This window comes from Tamandua tetradactyla, chromosome 4 (genome assembly GCF_023851605.1).
Source record: "Tamandua tetradactyla isolate mTamTet1 chromosome 4, mTamTet1.pri, whole genome shotgun sequence".
In the NCBI taxonomy this organism is placed as follows: domain Eukaryota; kingdom Metazoa; phylum Chordata; class Mammalia; order Pilosa; family Myrmecophagidae; genus Tamandua; species Tamandua tetradactyla.
Genome location: NC_135330.1, coordinates 16,571,397 through 16,594,979, shown reverse-complemented (window position 1 = coordinate 16,594,979; position 23,583 = coordinate 16,571,397). Strand labels below are relative to the sequence as shown.

The 23,583-nt window shown below is 34.7% G+C and overlaps 1 protein-coding gene and 1 long non-coding RNA gene across 5 annotated transcripts in view; one reads left to right on the top strand and one right to left on the bottom strand.

The window, feature by feature from the left end:
• LOC143678814 (uncharacterized) overlaps window positions 1-23,583 on the top strand; it is a 461,187-nt gene that overhangs the window by 179,662 nt on the left and 257,942 nt on the right. The window lies entirely within an intron of this gene.
• Window positions 1-23,583, bottom strand: part of NUF2 (NUF2 component of NDC80 kinetochore complex) — a 58,335-nt gene that overhangs the window by 33,997 nt on the left and 755 nt on the right. For all 4 annotated transcript variants that reach the window (XR_013174035.1, XR_013174036.1, XM_077156760.1 and 1 more), the window contains exons 2-9: window positions 21,199-21,341; window positions 18,503-18,577; window positions 17,377-17,453; window positions 16,793-16,854; window positions 10,904-11,001; window positions 9,732-9,805; window positions 7,435-7,531; window positions 6,394-6,456 (exon numbers count right to left, since the gene is read on the bottom strand). Coding sequence is in view for 2 of the 4 variants with exons in the window: in XM_077156760.1 (XP_077012875.1) it covers window positions 6,394-6,456; window positions 7,435-7,531; window positions 9,732-9,805; window positions 10,904-11,001; window positions 16,793-16,854; window positions 17,377-17,453; window positions 18,503-18,577; window positions 21,199-21,321 (669 nt within the window). In the remaining 2 variants the exon portion in view is untranslated. The remainder of the gene's footprint in view (window positions 1-6,393; window positions 6,457-7,434; window positions 7,532-9,731; window positions 9,806-10,903; window positions 11,002-16,792; window positions 16,855-17,376; window positions 17,454-18,502; window positions 18,578-21,198; window positions 21,342-23,583) is intronic.

Here is a 23,583-nt window from a genome sequence, read left to right as displayed (position 1 = left end):
ATGTGTGCTCTAACTAGGAGGATTGGTCATCCTCCCGGAAGGAACTATACCTTAATAAAAATATCTAGGTCCCGGGAAGCTCCTCTTGGTCGCTAGAGGACCAAACTGGGCCTGGTCACATAAGGCCACTATTATGTGAGGATATCATTAAAAAAACAAAACAAAACAAAAAACTTCATAAAAGCAGTTAGAAGAAGAAAGAGGAGAAACTTAGGAGAAGAAGAGAGAAAAGAATCTTATGAGAGAGGGAGAGCACGTCATCAAAATTTTATGCTCTGCTATGGATCTTAACTAAGGAGACCATGAATGCCGTCCCCAAGATTGCTATGGACTTTTACTAATGAGAGATAAAATGCTGCTTCTGAAACTCTCTAGCACTTCTCTTCAGGTGTTCGTGCCATCTTATCTGGTGATGTAACTACGCTTTATTTTTGAAGACTTTTAATTACTCTTTTAATTATTTTCCTAATAAAATCTGTTTTTATATCATTGAAGTCTGTGTTGTCTGTGAATCTGAACCTATAAATCAAATGGCCACAAATATCACGTTGCCTTTCATGCGACAAAACTGGCGCTGTGAGGATTTGCATTTCAGCATGGCTTCATAAAGGTAAAGGTCAGTAAGACAAGCTTTACAAATTTTGTGCAGAAAATATGAACTGTTTTCTTCTGAATATTGTAATGTTTTATTAGGAACATCCTTGATAAATTTTAAGTTACTGGTTTCTTGTCCTTTTGTATGCAAAATGTTTTGGATTTAAACGTTTTGTCTCCCTGGTTTGTACTTTCTAATGCTATAAGACATTTGGGAATTTCTAAATCGCTAACCCCTCTTCCAAACTTACTTGAGATAGATTAATAGTGGGCTATAACCTTTGGACATAGATTAGGAAATAATGTTATTTTTTAAAAGTCTTCTAAGCTCAAAGTAAAAAACCAAAAAATTCCCAGGATGGGATGATTTACCTTACTCCTCACTTGCAAAAGAATGGGGAAAAATGCACAGGACCCTGTGAAGATTGGGGGAATAAATTAAACAGGGGGAGCTTATTCAGGTTGCTCTGTGTCTAGAAAACATTTCATTAGAAAAAAGGAAAGAAATGATTGGAGTATGTAGAAGAGAATGGGCTTTGTTAACGGAATATAAAAAAATGTGTGAACAAAGAGATCGAGCAATCTCTGAAAACATAATTATGAAAAGGAATTGGCAGAATTACAGGAAAGATTGTCCATGCTGCAGAATCAAAAATTTGTCTTGGAAAATCAAATTTGTAATTATCAGTCAGTAGTTGATAATTACAATATATTTAAATATTTAAATATAAATATTTAAAAAGATGAGATAAAGTGAACAAAGGGAAAGTACATATGGTACTAGCCACTGCCGCTGCTAATTGGGACCCTGATAAGTGGGATGGTGATGTGTGGGATGAAGCAGATGATGGGGAAAATGAGAATATCTTAGATGAAAAATTTTGTCAGGAAAAAAAAAGTAAATATCCTCCAAAAATAGGAGCTGGCCCAATACAAAAGCAAAAAGAAGAGAAACAGGCGGGCCGCGGTGGCTCAGCGGGCAAAGTGCTTGCCTGCTATGCCGGAGGACCTCGGTTCGATTCCCGGCCCCAGCCCATGTAACAAACAAACAAAATACAATAAAACAAGAAAATGTTTAAAGATGTTTCCCTTTCTTCCTCCCTTCCTTCCTTCCATCCTTCCTTCCTTCTCTCTGTCTTTCCTTCCCTTCCTCCCTCTTTAAAAAAAAAAAAAAAAAAAAAAAAAGAAGAGAAACAGGGCAATCAGGTTACTTTCAAAACCACTATAAAAGAATAAAAAATAACTGACATTCTTAGGCATTTTACTCAGAAAACTGGTAAGCCATTAATTATCTGGATGGTCAGAATTGCTGCTGCAGGGGCTGGAGGAGTGGTGCTGGACTGTGCTGACTGCATAAAACTTGTAGAAATTAACAGTAATCCCTTTATACAAACTGCTTTTCAGGAATTTAGTCAGCAGACAGAAAAAAGTTCTAACTTGCTGGCACTGGCTGCACAAAGGTGTAATAAGCAATACCCTGCTGACACTATGTGGCCACAAAATAATCGACCCTGGTACACTTTGTGAGATGCTATGCAGAAATTAAAAAAGAAAGTTATGAAGTCAGCAATTGAATTGGGAGAGGGCGACACACACCATCTCCTCCCTGTCAGTGCTTCACAGAGAAATGCTATCATTAAGGCAGCACCTCCAGCATATAAACACTTGATGATAACTTTATTTTTAGGGAAAACAGGCAATCCACTTAACAGTGTCTTAAATAAAATGCCAGAGCTGGGAGATGTAGGGAAATGTAGGGAAAGCAAAAGCCAACAAATAGAATGGGAAATGGTTCCCCAATATCAGTAACAGGATTTCCCACAGAAACATGTTCCAAGCCCTGCTGGAAGTGGGGGTCAACTGAAAAAGTATTAATGTTTTGTTAAATAATGATATAAAAAGAATGTATAAAAAATGTAAACCAAGTTATAATCGCAAAGTGAATAGTCCTCCTACTCCTGGCAAGGCAGAATACCTGTGTCCAGCTCCCTTGGCCCCTCTGTACCCTCATTTAGTCTCTTTCTTCCAGACAAAGGGATTAGGCCAAACCCCATTATCTTTGACTCCAAATTCGTGTCTCCCTTTGGTTTTATGTTTCACATTTTTAAATTGGGAAAGCTGTTTAATATTGAGAAACTCCTTGCTTGCAAGTTTTATCCTTACAGTTTTTTGAAAAAGTCCTGATATGTGCCATTAATTCTTATTAAAAAATTGTATATTGATGTTTCAAATATGTGTTGACTAAAGCATTTCAAGTATTTAACATTACTCTGACAAATTCGATTTTGATGGTAATTGTATGTGGTGAAATGTTTGTTTAAAGTAATGACTTCAGTATGAATGATATAAAGGATGCATTTTTACTAAAAGGAAAAAAAGTAGTTTTATCCTAAGATAAAATAAATGGCTGTTACAAAACTAAGGAGAATGTAAGAAAAGGCCTGAACAAATATAATAATTAGCCGAAGGTTTGTGAAAAAGGAAACTATAGTCAAAGTTAGGAAAAGTTTTAGGTGAACTAAAAAAGAAGGTGTTGAAAGCTGTACCCAAACTCTTTAACATCTACCCTTCCTTACATGAGGTTGAGCCAGGGAACGTGGTGTGGGTAAAAGATTGGAGAAAAAAAAAAATAAGGCTCCCTCCAGCCTCAAAGGAGAGGTCCTTACCATGTTGTTTTAGTAATCCCAAGAGCTGCAGAGTTGCAGAAATCACCCCGTGAATTCACCACTGTCAGGTCAACAGAGCCACCCAGATGACCCCTGGGAGTGCACCCATGATCCTGAACACCTGTGCGCATCACTGTACGGAAGCCACTGTGCCCTTCTCCATTGCAGCCGAGATCAGCTGACCAGCCCACGACTGAGGCCTAAATAACCGTCATTGCCCTGCTCTAGCTCACCGGAAGCAAGTAGCCAACACATGGTTGAAGCCTAAGGAGACCTCTGAGACCTGCTTCAGTCACCCCGGAAGCTGACTGATCTACACATGGCCAAAAACTAAGAAATCAATGCATAGACATCCCGGCCCTCCAGATCTGTGGACTAAGTGTCTTTTATTGCTCTTTGCGTTAATCTTTCATTTAGCAGGTTTAGCCCTCCTGGAAATAGGTAACTCCCCCTTCCTAGCCGCTGCCCAGAGTGTGTCTCCATTCCTTCCCTAAGGCTAATTGTACGTTCATATGGTGGCACTCCCTACAGCCAGCATCAGGTGCCTCATTTCTGTTTCTGCTCAGCATGACTGTAAGCCCTTCCAAAGGGAATGACGCATACCAGGCATGCCTCAAGACCACCTATGTTGAGAAAAAGGTAAAAACTATAACCAGTATTCATGCCATTCAAGCCAGCGCAGTTCTCAGACCTGCATTATTCTGTATGCACCCTAAAGGTAGGTCCCCTAGTGTGCTATAATCCCACCTCGCCAGGTTCAGTAGTGCTTTTTTTGCTACTCTAGGGCGGCAAGGCTATCGCCATAACCCCTAGAAAGGGAAACAGTTCCCAAGTCCACCTGACCTTCAACACATATAGTTTTACTCTCCACCAAATCCGACACCTTTCCCAGTGCTGTCTTCCTAGTAGTGCAATGCATACAAGATCAGGGGGGCGCTCCTAGCTGTGCTGAGGTGGAGGCCTCCCGGGAGCTGGTGCCATGCAGTTTGTCTCTTGCCGGAAGCTATAAGCTGGGCCCTCACTGAAGGAAACAAAAAAAAACCTGGGTTCCCCAAAATGTGACCAGAGCCAAGTCCCCACCAGCAAGTAAAGAAATCCCAAGGCAGGTGCTGGGTGTGAAGGCAAGGGGGCATAAACTGTCAAGGAAACAGATCAGATCCTCTCAAGGGGCGCTGCCCCTCCCTCACTTGTACACCTCACATCACCCTGCTTGGCCCTGGGGGATGGCTGGTTAGCCAAAGACAGGTTAGATTCCTCAGAGAAGGAACAACCTAAGACAAGGACAGTCACAAAGGGGCCATTAGGAGAAAACATAGGGCCAACAGAGGTGTGGCACAGTCCCTCACCCACCCCCCAACTTTGCAGGGGCCTAAACCCTGCATGGCTACCTTGTTTCCCATGCCCAGCTCAAATTGGGACATACCAACACCTGCAACAAGAAAAGGACAAAATATAGGTGATGCTATAACCCTTCTTCTAAGTAGGGGTAAGCATCAAAGTGGGGAAATGTAGCAAGCAGGCCCCTTGCAGCAGGTGGGCCCCTCACCCCTCCTTGCACATTTGAACTACCACCTCTTTAAAAATTCCTCAAATTCCTCTCAGCAGTCAGAACTACATGCAAACAGGATGCTTGCCCCAAGAATGGGTAAAACTGCCCGTAGGCAAGACAAACTCCTGTAAAGAAACCTCTCCCCTTACCGCTCACTTGCCTCTATAAACCCAGCTTCGTGCCCTTCCCAATTTAAACCAGCCAATTGTTTCTTTCCACCACCACCAGTTACCATATTAAGCAGTCTTTAATGTGTTATCCTGTCTATAAAAACTGATTTTAACCTTTTGTTCATGGTTCAGATTTTCAGAGGCTACTCAGCTGAGCCCTATGGCCATAGATGGATAAAAACCTACTTCCTGAAACTTTGGAGCCTTGGCCCAGGTTTGTTTTGTTTCTGCATAACGTTCCTGGTTTTGTGTAACAGTACCAAAGCAAAGCCCAGATGGGGCTAAAGCATAAGTGTTAAAACAATACGGAAACCATGAAAGTGCAATGAGAAAATATATTAAAAAATAATCTGAGGGGGTTCATTTCCCAGTGCCTACCCATGCAAAAACAAGAAAAAAATAATAATCATGTTCTGAGGGATGAGACAGGCCTCTCTGCATATGAAGTAAAGCTAAAAACCATGAAGGTTTTTACTAAATAAAAATACAAACTTTCTGATGGGAAAAATTATTAATTTGAAAGCTAAATAGAGAGTTAATGTTCCTAATTTATAGAATTTCTAAAAAGTAAATAAAATAAATAAAGTACACAAACAGATTGTTTACAAAATAAGAAATACCAACAGCTACTGAGTAAGACAGTCAAAAGCATTAGAGCCAAAGAAATGAAAATTAAAATGAGGTCTTTTTATTTCTTTTAAGTGTGAAAAATATATTTTTTAAAAAGCCAATTTCATCAAGGATGTAGGGAAAGTAACACTTTCATATTCTACTGTAGGAAATGTAAATTGGCATATGTCTAGAAGTCAGTTTAGTAATGTGGGTCACTTTCAAATGTTTATACCCTTAGACTCTGAAATTCTATATTTAAAAATTTATCCCAAGATGAAAAGCAGCCAGGTGCACAAAAACAGATGTGCATAAGTATGTGCATAGCACAACATATACAAATTTATGTTCAAAAACAAAAAATTAGAAACAATTTGAATGTCTACCATTAAGGGATTAGATGGAGCAATACCATGGTATATACAATGTACAGCCACATGCAGCTATTAAAATAATGAGGATCTAGATTGGCATGATAGCAACTCAAAACATATGGCTGAGTGAAAATAAAGCAGGTTTGAAAACATTTAACAATATAACACATATATACATATATTTACATAGAAAAATGTAATCTATGATATATATCATATTGTATGGTGAGATTTCAGGTGATTTTTACTTTCTTCATATACTTCTGTATTGGCATATTTTTTTAAACAATAGTTATCTATTACATTTAAATTGAAATAAATAATTTTCATTTTGAGGGAAAAAGATAAAGGAGAAACAATGTACACATTTAAAATACTCCTCCACACAATTAATACAACCTTAAATGCTAGTTAAGTGAAAAGATGCTTACCAAACGTTTGGTTTTCTCTGAAATATCTGACTTCTTTTGAGAATTTCCGTCTTGCAGCACTATCTAAGGGAAAAGGCAAACAACGGTTTCATAATGATTCAAAAAAGATTTATATTTAGCAACTCAATGCTTTCTAATAACATAAAAGTAAGAAATAAAAGTTAAATGGATTAGAACAGATTTTCACTCCATTCACAATGTCTGTAGGCAAAAAGAAATATGTAATGGTTCTTTTATTAAGTTGTCAGGTCAAAATAACTGCATAAGTATTTTATGTCCTAACAACTTATTAGTCCTTTGAAAAAAATAATACATACAAATTAAAATAAAAAATATTTTAATTTCTCTTTAAGTACATAATTATTTCCTAATTGGATATATGTACCTATTAGGCACTGCACAAATTTTCAATCTTAGAATCAGAATGGAGATACACATTTTTATTTCCTGCTCCCTAATGATTTCTACATACTTGCTTTTTTATCATAGCAAATGCCAGAAGCCCAGCTTCACAAAGAAATGATGTCCTTTAAAGGAAGTTAACATGATCTAATGTTGATGCTGTCAACTATATTGAGGATTAGGTCAAGGAATGTCTGACAGATGCCAAGTCTTATAATGTTTCCCTTGAAAAGTTAAACTATCCTGTGCTACTTCTCAGGTTTGCAGTGGTGTCCAGGGTGCCTCAGTGCAGTTTGGAAACAGAAGGATTGAACATAAGAAAATTCTAAAACATTCTAGTCAACAAAACAGCACACAATTTTGACAACATAAATAGACCATCATTGTTGATAAAGGCATATAGCCATTATAAGGGATACTAATAGGCAATATACACTAATTTCAGTAATTAAAAGAAATATGCTGGGCAGGCCATGGTGGCTCAGTGGCAGAGTTCTCAGCTGCCATGCCAGAGACCCGGGTTTGATTCCCAGTGCCTGTCCACGTGGAAAAAAAAAAAAGAAATATATGCTCTTACTTCCATTATATGCCCCTACACATCTACAAAAAGAATGTTTAAGGTTTCTAACAGATATTTACTGTTTTTTGACGGAACTCTTGATTCAATGATTGCTGCAGCTCCTGAATATCATCTGAAAGCTGCTTGAATTCTGCTTGCTCTTCAACAGGAACAGAACTAAATACGTCAAAATAAATAAAAATAACATTAATCAAGTTCTTAGTTTTGAAAGGCCGAGATGAAATACCTACCCTAAAAAAACTTAAAGGAAGAAACCATTTCCTTTTATGTTTCTGAATTATCATCCTTCTATATGACAAAAAAAAAAAAGATGACCCTGTTTCTACTATACAAAGAAAATAAAAATCAGATGAGCTCTTTGAATTTTCTACCACCAAGTCTGCGGACTCATCTGCATACAAACCTCTGTCTGTGGCATCCCTTTTCCTGTTTAATGCTAATTATTCTGCCTCTACTCTGACTTTCATCTCTTCACATCTCTCACTGCTGTATCATCCACTTCTTTCATTCTTCTAGTCCTACTTATCAGCATTTAAATATATTGAAATGGCTCCCATATAAGTGTTCTCAACTTTGGTTTTTGCCTGTCAGATACAGGAAATTTGGTATAGCATTGAAATTTTAATTACCTTTCCCAAACTATTAGTAAGTTTAACAATCTTTTCATATTTTTAATTGTTCATTTGCATTTATTTCTCTTTAAGTTCCCTATTTATACCCTTATCCATTTTTCTATTAAGTTTTTGGAATAGCAGTTCTTTGCATACACTAGGAATATTTCATGGGCTTTATTATTAGAGATATTAATATTTTGCTCCATATGTTACAAATATTCTCTCTCCTACTTTGCCACCTTTGATTTGTACTATCTTCCTCCTATCCCCAATCTTTTCATCTTACTGTTGCCTCTGAAGTCAATTTTTCCTAGGGGAATGTTAGAAAAGCTCTTACATGAAATAGTTAAAACTCAAATACATCCACAAACTAGTGAGGATAAAAAAATTCATCTGTTGAAAATCAATATATATAAGGCCAAGAAAACACAACTCCTGAGTGATTCTCTTAGCTAACCTGTGAATCAAGACACAAAAAACAACCTCTGTGGTGGTTTGAAGCTGTATGTACCCCAGAAAAACATGTTCCTAAATTTAAACCATTCCTGTGGGTATTGAACCCATTTTAAGGAGGACTTTAATGAGTTTTACTTCATTAAGGTCTATGTGGCATACACCAAACAGGATGGGTCTTAATCCTATTACTGGATTCCTTTATAAAAGAATGAAATTCAGACAGAGAGAGAGAGAAAGCCACAGGAAGCAAAAAGCTGAAACGGAACCCAGAAGAGAAGGAAGAGACCAGAAGGCAGTGCTATGCACCTTGCCATGTGACAGAGAGATCAAAAATCACCAGCAGCCACAGAGCACCACAGTCTTCGGGAAGAAAGTAATGTGTTGATAAAACCTTGTTTTGGATTTTTTCCTAGCCTCAAATGAGCAGATAAATCCCCATTTTTAACCCAATCATTTTATGGTATTTGCTTGAACAGCCTACAAAACTGAAAAAACCTTTGTTGCATGAGTAAAAAATTTACCAGAATCAACTCATCTGAAGGAAGAAAAAGAATCCAGGAACTTATTACTTATCTATTTAAGATAAATACTCCCAGATATAATTTAGGAAAACATAGTGGCTTTAAACAAGTCAAGTTAACACTAACAAAAAGAAAGAGGTAAAAGAATATACTACATAAAAAAAGTGTTGGGGATTGAAGCATGTTTCCCACAAAAGGCATGTTCAGCTTTTAACCACTGGTCCTGTGGATGTGAACCCATTTGTAAATAAGACCTTGGAAGATGTCATTAGTTGAGGTGTGCCCAAACTGAATGAGGGTGAGCCTTAAGATAATATGGCTGAAATCTTTATAAGCAAAGGAAATTGGACACAGAGAAAAAGCCATGGAGAGCAGCCAGAAGCCAGAAGTTAACAGAATCTGGGGAAGAAAGAAGACATTACCATGTGCATTGCCATATAACAGAAAAGTCAGGAACATCAGATTGCTGACCAGTCAGATAAATAACAATTGCAGGAAGAAGCAAAACTTCTAGCCTCTCAAACTGTGAGCCAATAAATTCCTGTCGTTACGCCAACTCTTTGTATGGTTTTTGTTTTAGCAGGTAGCAAACTAATACGAAGAGTTAGAAGGAAAAACTAGTTTTTCATTTCTAGATAAGTATTCTGCTATTTAGTAAGGAAGGGGAAAAAAGGACCTAAGATAGATTATAGAGTAGACAAATATTATTTACAATATCCATATTGCATTTTGAAATTCAATGTTATTTGTAAATCTTTCACTTACTCAAGTCTCTCCAATTTCATTAATGCCTCCTGGTATGCGGTGTTTAACTGCTGCATTTTGTCCACAGAGGATTTCTATTAAAGCAATTTTAATAATCTCATATTAGTGTTTTTCAACATAATCAGTGATGTATTAAAAAAAAAATCTGCCAGCATAGATCGAAAATACTTGTTCGCTCTATAGTTTTCAACACCAGAATTCAGAAACTTAAGAAGGCATTAGACATTTATGAAGTGCCTAAGTAAATGAGAATTTACTTAACACAAACGTTGCGTTCTTACCATAACATACTTGGAATTCCCAAAAAGACTAACTGGTAGTCCTTGCACTTAAGTAGTTCAGTATCTCCTTAAAGAGATAGATACATAAACACAAAACTACAAAGCTCCTGTAAAAGTACTGACAACAACCAGAACAAAGAAAAGTGACATCCAATCTAACTCGGGTGAAGGCTAGGGAGGAGGAACATAGAGTGCTTCTTAGAAGTTATGTAGACGTCTGAGCTGTGTCTTTAAAAATGAGGACATATTAGTCAACTAAAACAGTGTGAGTGTATGTTGGTACAAACGTGTAAGTTTCAGAGAGGGTGTGATGTTTAGGGAATACGAATTAGCATGATTTGTGCAAAGAAATATTTACCTATATAGTTCAGTGCAGCTGGAACTTAAGGTCTAATTGTTTGGTATTATTCTGGGTTTTTCCAAAAGTGTTGTATGCCAAAACTGAGGACAAATGGGAACAAATCACATAGGTGACCCAAAATCATCCCAAATTCCCTATACTGTTGAATGACGAAAATGAATTTCCATCTGTTAAAGTGAATGCCTTAGACTGAATTGTACATTATTAATAATTTTATATTTAACAGCCAAATGATTGCATTTATAATATTATTTTAAATATTAAAGAACACTACACTAATGTATACAAACTTCATCAAAACAAAAACCCAGCCTTTCCCTAATATTAACAAATATTGAAGAAAATCTATTCTGATATATTTTCCAGAATATCTACAATTATAAAATCTGTAACTTCTTATAAATATAAAAATAAGATTAATTCTAAAGTTCATACAACAATTTGACAACTGTGACAAACATCTCAAAACAGATACATATTTCAGTAATGATGCTACTGATCTATGACATAAAAATGTAATCAAATCTTACATATTGCCAAAGAAACTCCATATATGTCTCACGGCATGCTTCTCTGAAGTGAATAAAGTTGATAATGCCACTTAAAAATCGACTTGTCCGTTTTGCTTCTAAAATAAAACTCAAAACTCTTAAAATAAATCTCTAAAAACACAGAATATAAAAGTATAAATACATTCTCTTTCACCATATACCCTGCTCATAGCATATGAGTAAAATTGTGTTTGTGCTATAACTAACCAAAGTACAGAAAACATATTCAAATTTAAAGATCAGTAATATCTTCACATTAATAACTGAAAACAAAAGGCAAACTAGGACTTCTACTTCTGGATATGAGAGAACAATTGGGACCTCATTTACCCTCCCTCCCTTAAATAAATAGAATACCAGGGAAAATAATGAAACAATTTTAGACACTTTGGATAACAGGCAGTACAAGAGAAGGAAATAAAGCCACTTGGTGTACCAGCTCACTATTTGGAGAGTTTTCAGGCTAAACCAGAGCAAAGAAAAATACAAAGAGAACTTAAGGGGGTGGCTGAGTCAAGAAGATAAGAGTCTAGAGAGGCCAAAGCAGCTAGAACTTGTAACACTGAGTAATGAGCAGGTGGAAACTGCAAAGAGAAAGAACTGAGGATATCTATAGATGGGTCTTCTCAAGTTTTCAGCGGTGCATCTATCAGTGCATGGCTATGAGGAAACTATGACAACCAGGAAAAGAGCCAGAAATATTTAAAGGAATGCAAAAAAATCAGTTCCCAACAATATAAAATCCACAATGTCTGGCATTCAAAATAAATGTCCAGACATGCGAAGAAGAATGTAAGACACAGGAAAACTGAAACAAAGAACAGGGCAAATAGAAACCAAGAAAAGCATAAGAATTTAAACCCAAACATACAAATAATTGCATTAAATGTAAAAGGTCTAAATACTCCAATTATAAGGCAGAGATAGTGAAATTGCAAGTGAAAAAGCAAGTCCCAATTATATGCTCTCTATAAGAAACCTACTTTAAATATAAAGACAACTATCTTAAAAGTAGAAGGATGAAATGTCACGGTAACATGAATAGAAAGAAAACTAGAATGGTTATATTAATATCAAACAAAGTTGCTTTCAGGGTAAAAAATGTCAACAAAAGGGCATAATTCTAAACGTGTATGCTTCTAATAATAAAGCTTAAAGATACATGAAATCAAAACTGAAAGAAACAATAATAGCTCAAGATTTCCACACCTGTTTATCAACAATTGAAACAGAATAATTAACAAAAAATCTGTCAGGATACTTGAACAACACTATTAAATAAGGAATAAAATCAAAATGTAAAGAACAAAAACTACAAAAAAGCAAAAGACAAAAAAATGTAAAGAACACTCTTTTCAACAACAGAATACATATTCTTTTCAAGTGCACATGGAATGTTTACTAAGACAAACGATGAAGTAGGCTCAATAAAGCCTCCAAAGACATCCAGGTGTTAATCCCTGGAACTTGTGCATATTACCTTGCATGGCAAAGTGGTTTTGCAAATGTAATTAAATTAAGGATCTTGAGATGGCAAGATTATTCTGGATTATCAAGTTGGTCCCTAAAGGCAATTACAAGTATCTTTATTAGAGCACAGGGAGTTTTGACTACAGACAAAAGACAGAAGGCAATGTGACAACGAAAACAGATTTAAAGATGCTCTACTTCTGGCTTTGATGATGGAGAATGGGCCATGAGCCAAAGAATCCAAGAAATGTAGCTCTAGAAGCTGGAAAAGGCAAAGTAATGGATTCTAACCAAGAGTATCCAAGGGAATATCCTAAAGTATGTTCTCTGATCACAAAATAATTAAATTACAAATCAATAGCAAAGGATTGGACATTCACTAAATACTTGGAAATTAGACAGCACAATTATAAATAACCTGTGGATAAAAGAAAAAATCAAAAAGAAAATTAGAAAATATTTTGTACTGAACAAAAAAAAAAATGTTGGTGGGATGCAACTGCAGCAGAGTTTAGGGAGATACCTTTAGCACTAAACTCCTCAATTAGGAAAGAACAAACATCTCAAATTAATGATCTCAAGCTTCCATCACAAATAAAACTAGAAAAACAAGAAAGAGCAAATGTAACCCAAAATAAGCATAAGGAAAGAAGTAATAAGCATAAGCACAGAAATCATTAAAATAGAAAACATAAATATAATACAGATAAAAATCAGTGAAATCAAAAACTGTTTCTCTGAAAAGACTGACAAAATTAATGAACCTCTAGCTAGGCTGGACAGGGAAAAAGGAGAAGTTACAAATTACTAATGTCAGGAATAAGAGAGGGGAGTGGCATCGCTGTTGACCCCACAGACATTAAAACGATAAGAAAATATTATGACCAACTTTACATTAAATAAGTAGGCAGACAAATAAAATGGATAAATTCCCTGAAAAAGGGAAACTACCAAAGTTCATTCAGGAGATTTAGAAATAAACAATCGGGATACCCCTTTATCGATTAAAAAATTACATTAATAATTTTAATACCTTCCCACAGAGAAAACTCCAGGACTAGATGGGTTCACTGGTGAATTCTACCAAACATTTAAGGAAAATATAATACAAATTTTATAAAACTATTCCTGAAAATGGAAGAGGGAAATTTTCCAAATTAATTCCAAAAGGTCAGCATTACTATAACATCCAAATCATTTATTGCAGTGATATTAAAAGAAAACTACAGATCAATGTCCTTTATAAACACAGATGAAAAAAAAAAACCCTTACCAAAATATTAGCAAATAGAATTCAATAAGATATTAAAAATAAACTATATTATAACCAAATGAAGTTCATCCTGAATGCAAAGTTGGTTAACATTAAAAAAATCAGAAAATGTAATTAACCAACCTTACAAAAGAGAAACTATATGGTTATCTCACTAGAGGCAGAAAAAGCATTTGACAAAACTCAATACTCATTCTTGATAAAAATTCTCAGAAAATTTGGACAGGAAAAGATGTTGCTTACCCTGATAGAGGCACCTAAAAAAATCCTACAACTAATATTATATACTTAATGATGAAAAATAGAACGCTTTCCCCTAAGTTCAGGAACAAGATAATGTTGTTGGTGCACAACCGTTTCAACTTGTTATAAAAACAGAAGTTCTAGCCAGTGTGGAAGGCAAGAAGAAAGAAAAGCATTTCATTTGAAATAAAGTAAAATTGACCTTGTTTTCAAGCAACATAACTACTGAGGTAGAAAATCCTAAGAAATCAACAAAAAAGCTACTAGAAATAAGAGATTTTTTTTAGCAAGGTCACAGGATACAAGATCAATATATAAAAATCAATTTATTTCTTATACTAGGAATTTAGATCAGAAATACAAATTTAAAAAATACAACATGACTAAAAATTTGAAGTGCTTAGGGATACATTTAACAAAAGGCATACAAGACCTGTACTCTGAAATTTATATAACATTGTTGTGAGAAATTAAAGATCACCTAAGTAAATGGAGATATAACATGCTCATGGCTTGGGAGGCCTATTATTAAGTTAATTAGCCCCAAAATGAATCATATATTCAGTATAATCTCAAGTAGAAGCCCAATAAGGTTTTGGGGGGGGTCAAAAGTGACAGGTTGATTCTATAATTAATATATACATGTAAAGGACCCAGAATAGCCAAAACAACTTTGAGAAAGATAAATTTGGAAAAGTTACACTGCCTGATTTCAAAACTTACTATAAAGCTAAAATAAAGTATTGTGGTTGGGGTAAAGATAAATATACAGATCAGGGGAGCAAAAGAGTAAGCCCAGAAATACACACACATACATGCATGCACGTGCACACACACACACACACACACACACACACACACACATTCAACTATTTGGCAAAAAGTGCCAAGGTAATTCAATGGGGAAAGGAAAATCTTTTCCCCAAGTGCTGCTGGGATAATTTGATATCCATATGCAAAAAAAAAAAAGACCCTTGACCTTTATTTACTTCACACCATATATAAAAATTCAAATATTTAACAATAAAAGCTAAAATTGTAATACTTTTAAAACAAAATATAGAAGTAAATCCTAATGATCTTGGATTAGGCCAAGATTTCTTGATTGGACACACACAAAAAATAGTTTTATGAGCTATAAAAGAAAACATTGATCAATTAGGCTCTTCAAAATTTATAAACATTTTCCTCTTCAAAAGACACTTAAGAAATTGAGAAGGCAAGTGATAGACTGGGACAAAACAATTTCATAATATATATCTGATAAAACAATTTGTTTCTGAAATGCCTGAAGAAGACTTACAACTAGATAATAAGACAACCAATTCATTTAAAAAAAAAAAACAGGGAAAAAAAATACAACAAAAATGCACAAATGACTTTTAACAGACACTTCATCAAAAAAGATATACAGAGAGCAAATAAATATATGAAAATATGCTCATCATTATCATCTACTTGGGAAATGCAAATTGAAATGGATACCACTACATACCCTCTAGAACAGCTAAAATTAAAACTGAAAATACAAAGTAGAGGATGAAGAGCAACTAAAAAGTTTATTCAGTATTGGTGGTAATGCAAAATGATAGTGGCTTTGAAATTTGGCAATTTTCTTAAAAATTTAGGAATATACTTATTAAATGAACCAGCAACTCTACTCCGATGTATTTACCCAAGAGGCATGAAACCATATGTCCACCTAATTGTATGCTAATGTTCACAGCAGCTTTGTTCATAATGGCCAGCAACTGGAAATAATTCAAAGTCCATCAGTGAATGAATAAACAAATCATATATATTTTATAGTATATATCCCACAATAATATACTCCTTTAAAATAAAAATAAGCAAATTACTAATAAGGGCAATAACATGGATGACTCTCAAAAGCATTATGCTAAGTTAAAGAAGCCAGACAGTAAAAATGACAGACTATTTGATTCTATTTAGACGAAATTCTAAAAATACAAAACTGTAGCAATATAAAGCAGATGAATGGTTGCCAGGGGCTAGTGGGTGGCTAAAGAGGCTAAATGTTAAGGAATCTAAGGAAACTTCTGGGGGTCAATGTTCTGTACACGATTACGATAGTGGTCACATGACTGTATACATTTATTAAAACTCATCCAATTATAAATATAAAAGTGGCTAATATTGTGTGTAAATTATACATCAATAAAACTGAAAAAAAAAACAGGAGCTCTGAAAGATAAAAGACAAATTTAAAAAATAGCACACAAATCTCTTATAAAATAATGTGATATGTAATATCAAAGAATCAAATAATTTAAGGGACACTTAAATAAAGCTAGCATTTTATATTCTAATATAAAGTCATAGCCACTCTTACCACGGTGCTAGAAGATATTCTTGATGATAAAAAGGAATTGTTACATTTGATAAAATTGGTATGATGAATCTACTATGCAACATCATACTTGACACATAACTTGTAGATTCAAATTTACAGAACATTATTTAGATGTCAGGAGTTAAGAAAATATAATCAGGAAAGCAGTTTTTATTAGATATATATAAAGAAAAAAATTCTAATATATAAAAATTCATCCTTAAGAATGTGATAAACTATCCAAAAGCCTATTTAAATGCCAAAAAAACCTCTATGCTAGAACATAATTCTAAAATGTCTTAATATAAGAAACAACTGCTCTACTTGAAACCAAGGAATGATTTGTGCCTAGAGTTCTACCTTGCTTAACATTTATTGAGCATCTTTATGTGCAAATTATAGATATGATCATTAAAATAAATGATATAAATATGAATTTCTACATGGAAGTTTCCTTTAAATTTTTAAAATATTTATTAAAGAAAAGATGAAATATTAAATACTAGAAATATTTAAAATTCTAACTTACTTGGATATAGAATATCAGCAATCTCAAAGTCATTCACCCGACAGATGGGCAGAAATGAGTCCCTTGAAGATGAAATGGAGAAAGAATACTGAAAAGTGTTCTGTAAATTATACTAAGTTGCAAGATATAAACATTTACTTTCAAAGAGATATCTGAATATATTTCTCAGTGTAAAAGGACTAAGTCTGAGTCTATTGCCATGCATAATCTTAACGCACTGAAATCTACTTTTTCTGAATACCTGTAAATTTTGTGCAATACCAAGATATATTTATAGATTCTAATATACAACATATGTTCCTATAGCACTAAGCCTCTTTTAAGAACTCAAAACCTTCCACAAAGATAGCAAATAATTTTAGATTCACTATGTCTTTGAACTTTAATTGAAAGCATCTTGAGAAACTGCTGATAGTTCAGGCAGTTAGGTATTTTAGGTAGAAGTTAATAATTTTAAATGCATATGGATGGAATGGAGAGGAAGATGGGAGAAATTTCTACACAAAGAAAATCATGTCATTAAGAATGCTCAATGTAATGTAAATACTTATACAGAATAAGAAAATAAACCACTCTTTACTCACAGATGAATAAATAAATTGCTGACTGGTAAGAAACCTTCCATTATATGTGGATACATGACTTCAGAGTTCACTGGCATCTAGAGGTAATAAATCACAAATCTAAGTTACACATTGAAACAAAATGAGAATACATCTTCAACTTCAAGAAATCTTAACCATATATTAATACGAAAATATATTTACTTTATCATTAAATTAAAAAAATAATAAAGATATTAGCACAAAACAAAGCTAGAATTGTTATTAGTATTAATAAAGTTAGGCTCAGAATGGGTGCTCAATGCAGATTTTTTTAATGATTAAAAAAGTAAGAGTTATGGTTAGCATTTACTAAATATCAGGTACCATGCAAGCATTTTACATATATTCTCTTTTAATATTTATAACAACTCCATGAGACAGTACTACCCCTATTTTATAGACAAAGAGGCTAAGTCTTAACTAGTTTCAATGCTAATAACTTTGATATACAAAATAATATACAGTCATACTGATAAGTTCCCAGAGGCATTACATTTTTCAGTGCATCTTCAGATGATGTTTTAATGATTTAACAACAAAAAAGATGACAAATAATGATCTCTTATTGGAAATACCTAATATGATAAAAGTTCCTCATTTCAATTTTTTTCAATGTTACTGCCTATCATCTACTCTGGTGAGTCCTTCCTGAGAAGAGTATGTATCTGTGAAGGTTTTGCTGCTATTTTTTTATAGTCTCTGACAACAAACCTGTAAATTTGTGAAGAATTGTATAGCATGAATAATTTGTAAGCATCACTCTGGGCTTTTACTATAGTTTCTATCATAGCTTAAAAGTAAACTAGAGCAATAAATATAGAGAAACTATTATTATACCTAAACTTCCTGTGCAAATTGATGTTAATTTTATATCAGCCTTTAAATTCATTAAAAATAAAGACAAGATATAAATGTAATTAATTCCCTTGACTTGTATACTTAAGAACAGTTAAAATGGAACATTTTGTTACATACATACGTTAATAAAATAATTTTTAAATTTTAGAAATAATTAAGCCAGGAACTCCCTGTCACGTAAACCGTGTACACATTGTGAAGAGGAGAAATGCAACAAAATAACATAACTGCCACATCTTACACGCACCATGTAAAAATGCTCCAGTCGAATTCCATACACTATTTGTAAGGCTCTCATGTAGATCATGTGCAAGACTTCGGGCTATAAGAGAAAACAACTTTCAATATTCTGATGCACGACTCGAAAGTCATATCACTATCATGATCATCAACTAGTACTATAGTCAGTGAATGAAAAGAAGAAAAGGAAGACTAAAATCTCTCTTGAAATATTTCTTAATTTTTCCAAATTTTAAAATGCTTCATGGGATTTACAGTTTGCTCTATGTAATAAGGGACCAGCGAGATCAGTTGTTGAAGCACATATACAGAATAAGAGCTTATAGGGCAAGTGAAAGGAGAGGCGAGGGAAGATAGCAGTGTAGTGAGGTGTGGAATTTACTTCGTCTTGCAGAGCAGCTAAGAAATAGCCAAATGGTACAGAGTAACTGCTGGAGGAACATCAGTGATAGGACACACTGCATACACCAGTCTGGAATAGGTGGAACGCTGCAATCCCACACATAACTAACTACAAGTTCCTCAAGCCGGGGAGGCCAGCAACGTCCCCCACAGGGACAGCAGGCTGGTTTCAGGACGGGGAAGGAAACAGATATTACTAGTAGCAAAGGCTTAGGTCAACCAAGCTCCAATTGTAGAATTAGCTAACAAATTCTGACTACTGAAACCAGGTCAACAGTGCAAATAAACCTGGAATAAGTACTAATGGAACTAGGAGGTTTGCCCCAGCAGAGAGGAGGCAGGGCTGACAGAAAAAAAGAAAAATAACAAAAATAAGAGGCTTTTTGAGCTGGACAGCACAAAACACTGGAAAAGGGCTGGACCCCAAGAAAAGGGGGAACATAGAGACTGGAAATACATAGAGCCATGTAACAACTCAAGCTCTTGATTGGTAAATGAGAGGAGCAGGCTTTCTACTTTTTTTTTTCTTACTTCTTAACAGTTCATAAGATAGAACTGTGAGCACTCTCAGGCTCCAGCACTGCTCTAGGCAAAGGCAGAACTAAGGCATGTCTGAAAGACAAAGTAACTAGTCAGGTGAAAGGGGTTAATTTCCTAAAGGGCTTATCTCCCCCAAGAAAGGGGGGGCAGGGCCCAGGTCAAGTGGAGGCCCCCTCCTTCAAGGAATTCAGGCCCGGGGGCTGGAAAACAGAAGCAATCTAAATATACCTCTACATATCCTATTACCTCACCTTTGTCTCAACCATGCCTCTGGCAGGGAGAATCCAATGAAATTAAAGGCACAACATCACTTTAAGCTGGTGGGAAATCCTGGGAAAAGAAGTGCCATAAACTGGGCAGGATAGGAAAACCAGAATCTACAGGCTTCACAAGAAAGTTTGACAACCTGCTGGGTCTCACCCTCAGGGAAAATTGATGCTGGCTACTCTCTCCACTTGAGACCTGGGCCTGCCTGGTCTGGGAAAATCTGACCGGAGCTGATAATATCTGAGGAGACCTTTCACAAAATAAATAAATAAACAAACAAACAAATAAACCACACTCCATACAGGGAGGGCAAGAAGCAGAAAAACAAGAACAGAAACCTCCTGATCAGTTCAACAGAACCTATGCTAGAGGACTAGAATAAGTTGAACTTAATGTCAAAGAACAGATAGAGAACAAAGTCATCCAGGAAGAAACCCTATGTAAAAGAATGAAAACAACCTCCAGAGTTAATTAAAGAAATTAAATGCCTAGACACCAGCAAAAAGCTATAAATTTCCAAGCACAGCACCACAATTAGTGTAGAACATATTTCAGACTTTGACATGGGTTACAATTTCACAATTTTAGGTATTTATTTCTAGCTGTTTAAATATATTTACATTTTTTTAAGGCATTAAAATTTTTGCATAAAAACTGAGTGGGTATGTTGTATTCGGTGTAAAGATTGTTTTCTATTTAAAGGAAGTGAATTTACAACAAAAATATTGCATACAAAAAAAAAAGCTAGCCCAGGGGAAAACTTGCTTGATGCCTAAGACGTTAAAATTTAAGTGAACACTTTAAACCAAGGGGTATAAATTTAACAGTTAAAACAGGAATTTTTAGTTTGATCTTCTAAATCAGTGGTTCCCAAATGCTGACCTGTAAACATATTCTATAGGGTGAGCAGTAAGGTGAAAAAATTAGGAAAAATACGGTAATTTTTTCATAAAGTTAAATTTACTCTATTTAAAGGCTTGTCTTTTATTCTGAGATTATTTCTTCTATTTTGAAGAATTAAAGCCTACCAAGGCCAACAGGTGTGAATTTATATTAAAGAACAATGCCTGTTAGAACAACTCAATTCACCCCTGCCGCATAATGCAAGAAAATAAATCAGTAAGTTTCCAAAGAGGATTGCTTTGTGTTTTAGTGGTTGAAAACCACTATGTTCCTTCAAGTCCTACCAATAAGGGTATCCTCAGACCACCACTTCAATAGCCATAATAATAAAATCTTATATACCTCAATAGGTCTTTGGTTTAAAAACTAATTTTGAAGAAAATAACCATAATAAAGAACTGAATTCCTAATGGAAATAAAGAAGTATTACCACATATAAACTTAATGTTATTTTTAAATTAGATTGTATGAGAGATTTTCTCTGGACTAAAATGTCTGACCTACAGCAAAGAGTAGGTAGGGTACATGTTCTCTTGCCCCACATTAGACCCAGCAGCTTAGCTTGCACATTTAACTGCAACTACACTTTACCTTTGGATTTGGATAAAGATCATTCTTGGAGAGGTTTTTACCATCAGCTCCTGTTAATATCTTGTTGCGAACATGAGTCACAATGTCAGCTACATTATATCTGGGGAAAGACAAAGTTTCCATCTTGGGAGTCTTCTGTTGGCCTGAAGGAGGAATAAACATATATGCAAAATATGTAACAGTTTTCATTATTTGGAAAAATAAAAGGACAAAATTAGCAAGCCAAACTTGACCTTTTCATAGTAGCATTAATTATCATCAAACATCCAAGCAAGATAAATACACATTACATATATACATATATATATATATATGTATATATGTATATGTGTGTGTATGTATACATATACATACATATGTCCTAAAAGAATATTTTTCCTAAAGTGACACAGTCAGTTTTTGTTAATTTCCCCCATGCTGCTCTCTTTCATATGAGAAGGATTTTGGTTGAATAGACATATGAGAAACCATTTGTTTTTTTTCAACTTCAGCGGCAAGGGTTTTAAGAAGATCCTAAGAATCCTTAAAGCAAGGCTTAGAGGCAATACCATCAGCAAAATATTCCACCCGAACAGTAGGAAGAGGAAGGAGAGCAGCAACCGCAGTAGCGTCACTGCCTTGGCACTCAGTAGACGCATACTAATGTGTACCTGTTCTAATACCTACCACTCTCCCTACCCTCTGGGAAACAGCATGATCACAGATATCCAGTTTTGCAAACAACTGAAATGATCCACAATTTTGAAAATCTATTTCTTTAGAATGCTAATTTTTCTCAGAATATTAGGGTTAAAAAGAAGCTTTAGCAACCTGCCTAATCTCTAACAAATGTAAGAATCTATTCTAAAGATGATTGACAAAGGACTTCTCAGATGTGCTTGAACTCAGAAGGCAACTTTTTCCATTTTAGTACGGCTCTAATACTTAGATAACTCTTCCTCACACAGCATAGAAAATCTGCTTCGTTGTAACTTTTACCTACAGGTCCTATTTCTAGTCACAACTACACAGAATATATTAAACCCCTTGTTTACATGATACCACTTTCCAAAATGTGAAGAGAACTATCTTGCCTCCACTCAGCCCTCTCTTCTCTAAGTTAAATTTCTTTAAGTATAAACAATCATATGACATTGTTTCTGAAACTTTACCAGCCTACTCACCTACCTCTAAACACACTATTTTTGTCAATGTCTTCTTAAAACTAATGCCCAAACTGAATGCACAATTCCAGATAAGGTCTGGCTAGGGCAGAGTATTAAAACAATAGGCAATGGATTCCTCTCAACTGGTTTACAACTATAGCAATTGCTGATATATATATATATATATATATATATATATATATATATATATGATCAGTTTAAACCCCAGAACTCCTTCAATGTGACCCATTTATATGAAGCCAGAACTTCTCTGGCTTCATCTTCTTCGAACTGATTATTTGAACTTTGAGCAAGGATTTGCATTTTCTTCTATTAAGTTTAATAATCTGAAGCTTTTATTCTAAAGTCAGGATCTTTTTGAATCTAGACTCTGCCATCTCACATACTGAATGTATCTTTCAGCATAAATGTGCATTCTATATTCTCAACTCATAGATTCAAAATTGTGGAAAAACGACTGGGTTAAAGAAAGACTGCAGAAAAAGTAACTTTTCTGAAATAGACTATATCTGGACGAGTCATTATCACAGTAGGAAAAAAGTAGGGATAAAATATCTTCACAAGTATTATTTTTATCCACATTTCTCTCTTCTCAATTTCTTACATAATGCTACTTACATTAATCCTTATAAAACACTGAATACAACAAGTACCATCTGTTCAAAAATATTTTAATTACCCTACCCACCACATCAAACACATTTTTTTCTGCTTGGATTCTAAAACCTTTAACAATTTAAGAGTCTAATTAACTTTCAGCTTGAAATTACTTCCCTCCAACCCCTTTCCCAAAGTTCCAATGTTTCTTTTTGAAATCTCTTCCTACATCCAACTTCTATCTTTATTTCATAGTGCAATTTCAGTTCCAATTAATTCATTTACATGTATAGAGAGAAGGAGAAGGAAGGAGGAAGCAAGTGAGAGAGGGAGGAAAAGTGAGAGTGCAGGCATGACAGAGATTGAAAGAGATCTTTCAACTACAGTTTTAGCTATTTAATGGGAAAAAGTATATAAATTATTAAGTAGTATATAAATAATATATAAATGATTAAAGTAATCCTCAGACTTCCTAACAAGTAGCAGAGATTAACTGCTCATTATCACTTCATTTGCAACACTAAGATGATGAGCTGAGTTGGTAATGAAAGAACACCTGTTAAGTTTTACACACTTTGTTTTGCTAAAATAAACTGGGTTCTGGAAATCGCAGTTCCAAGAG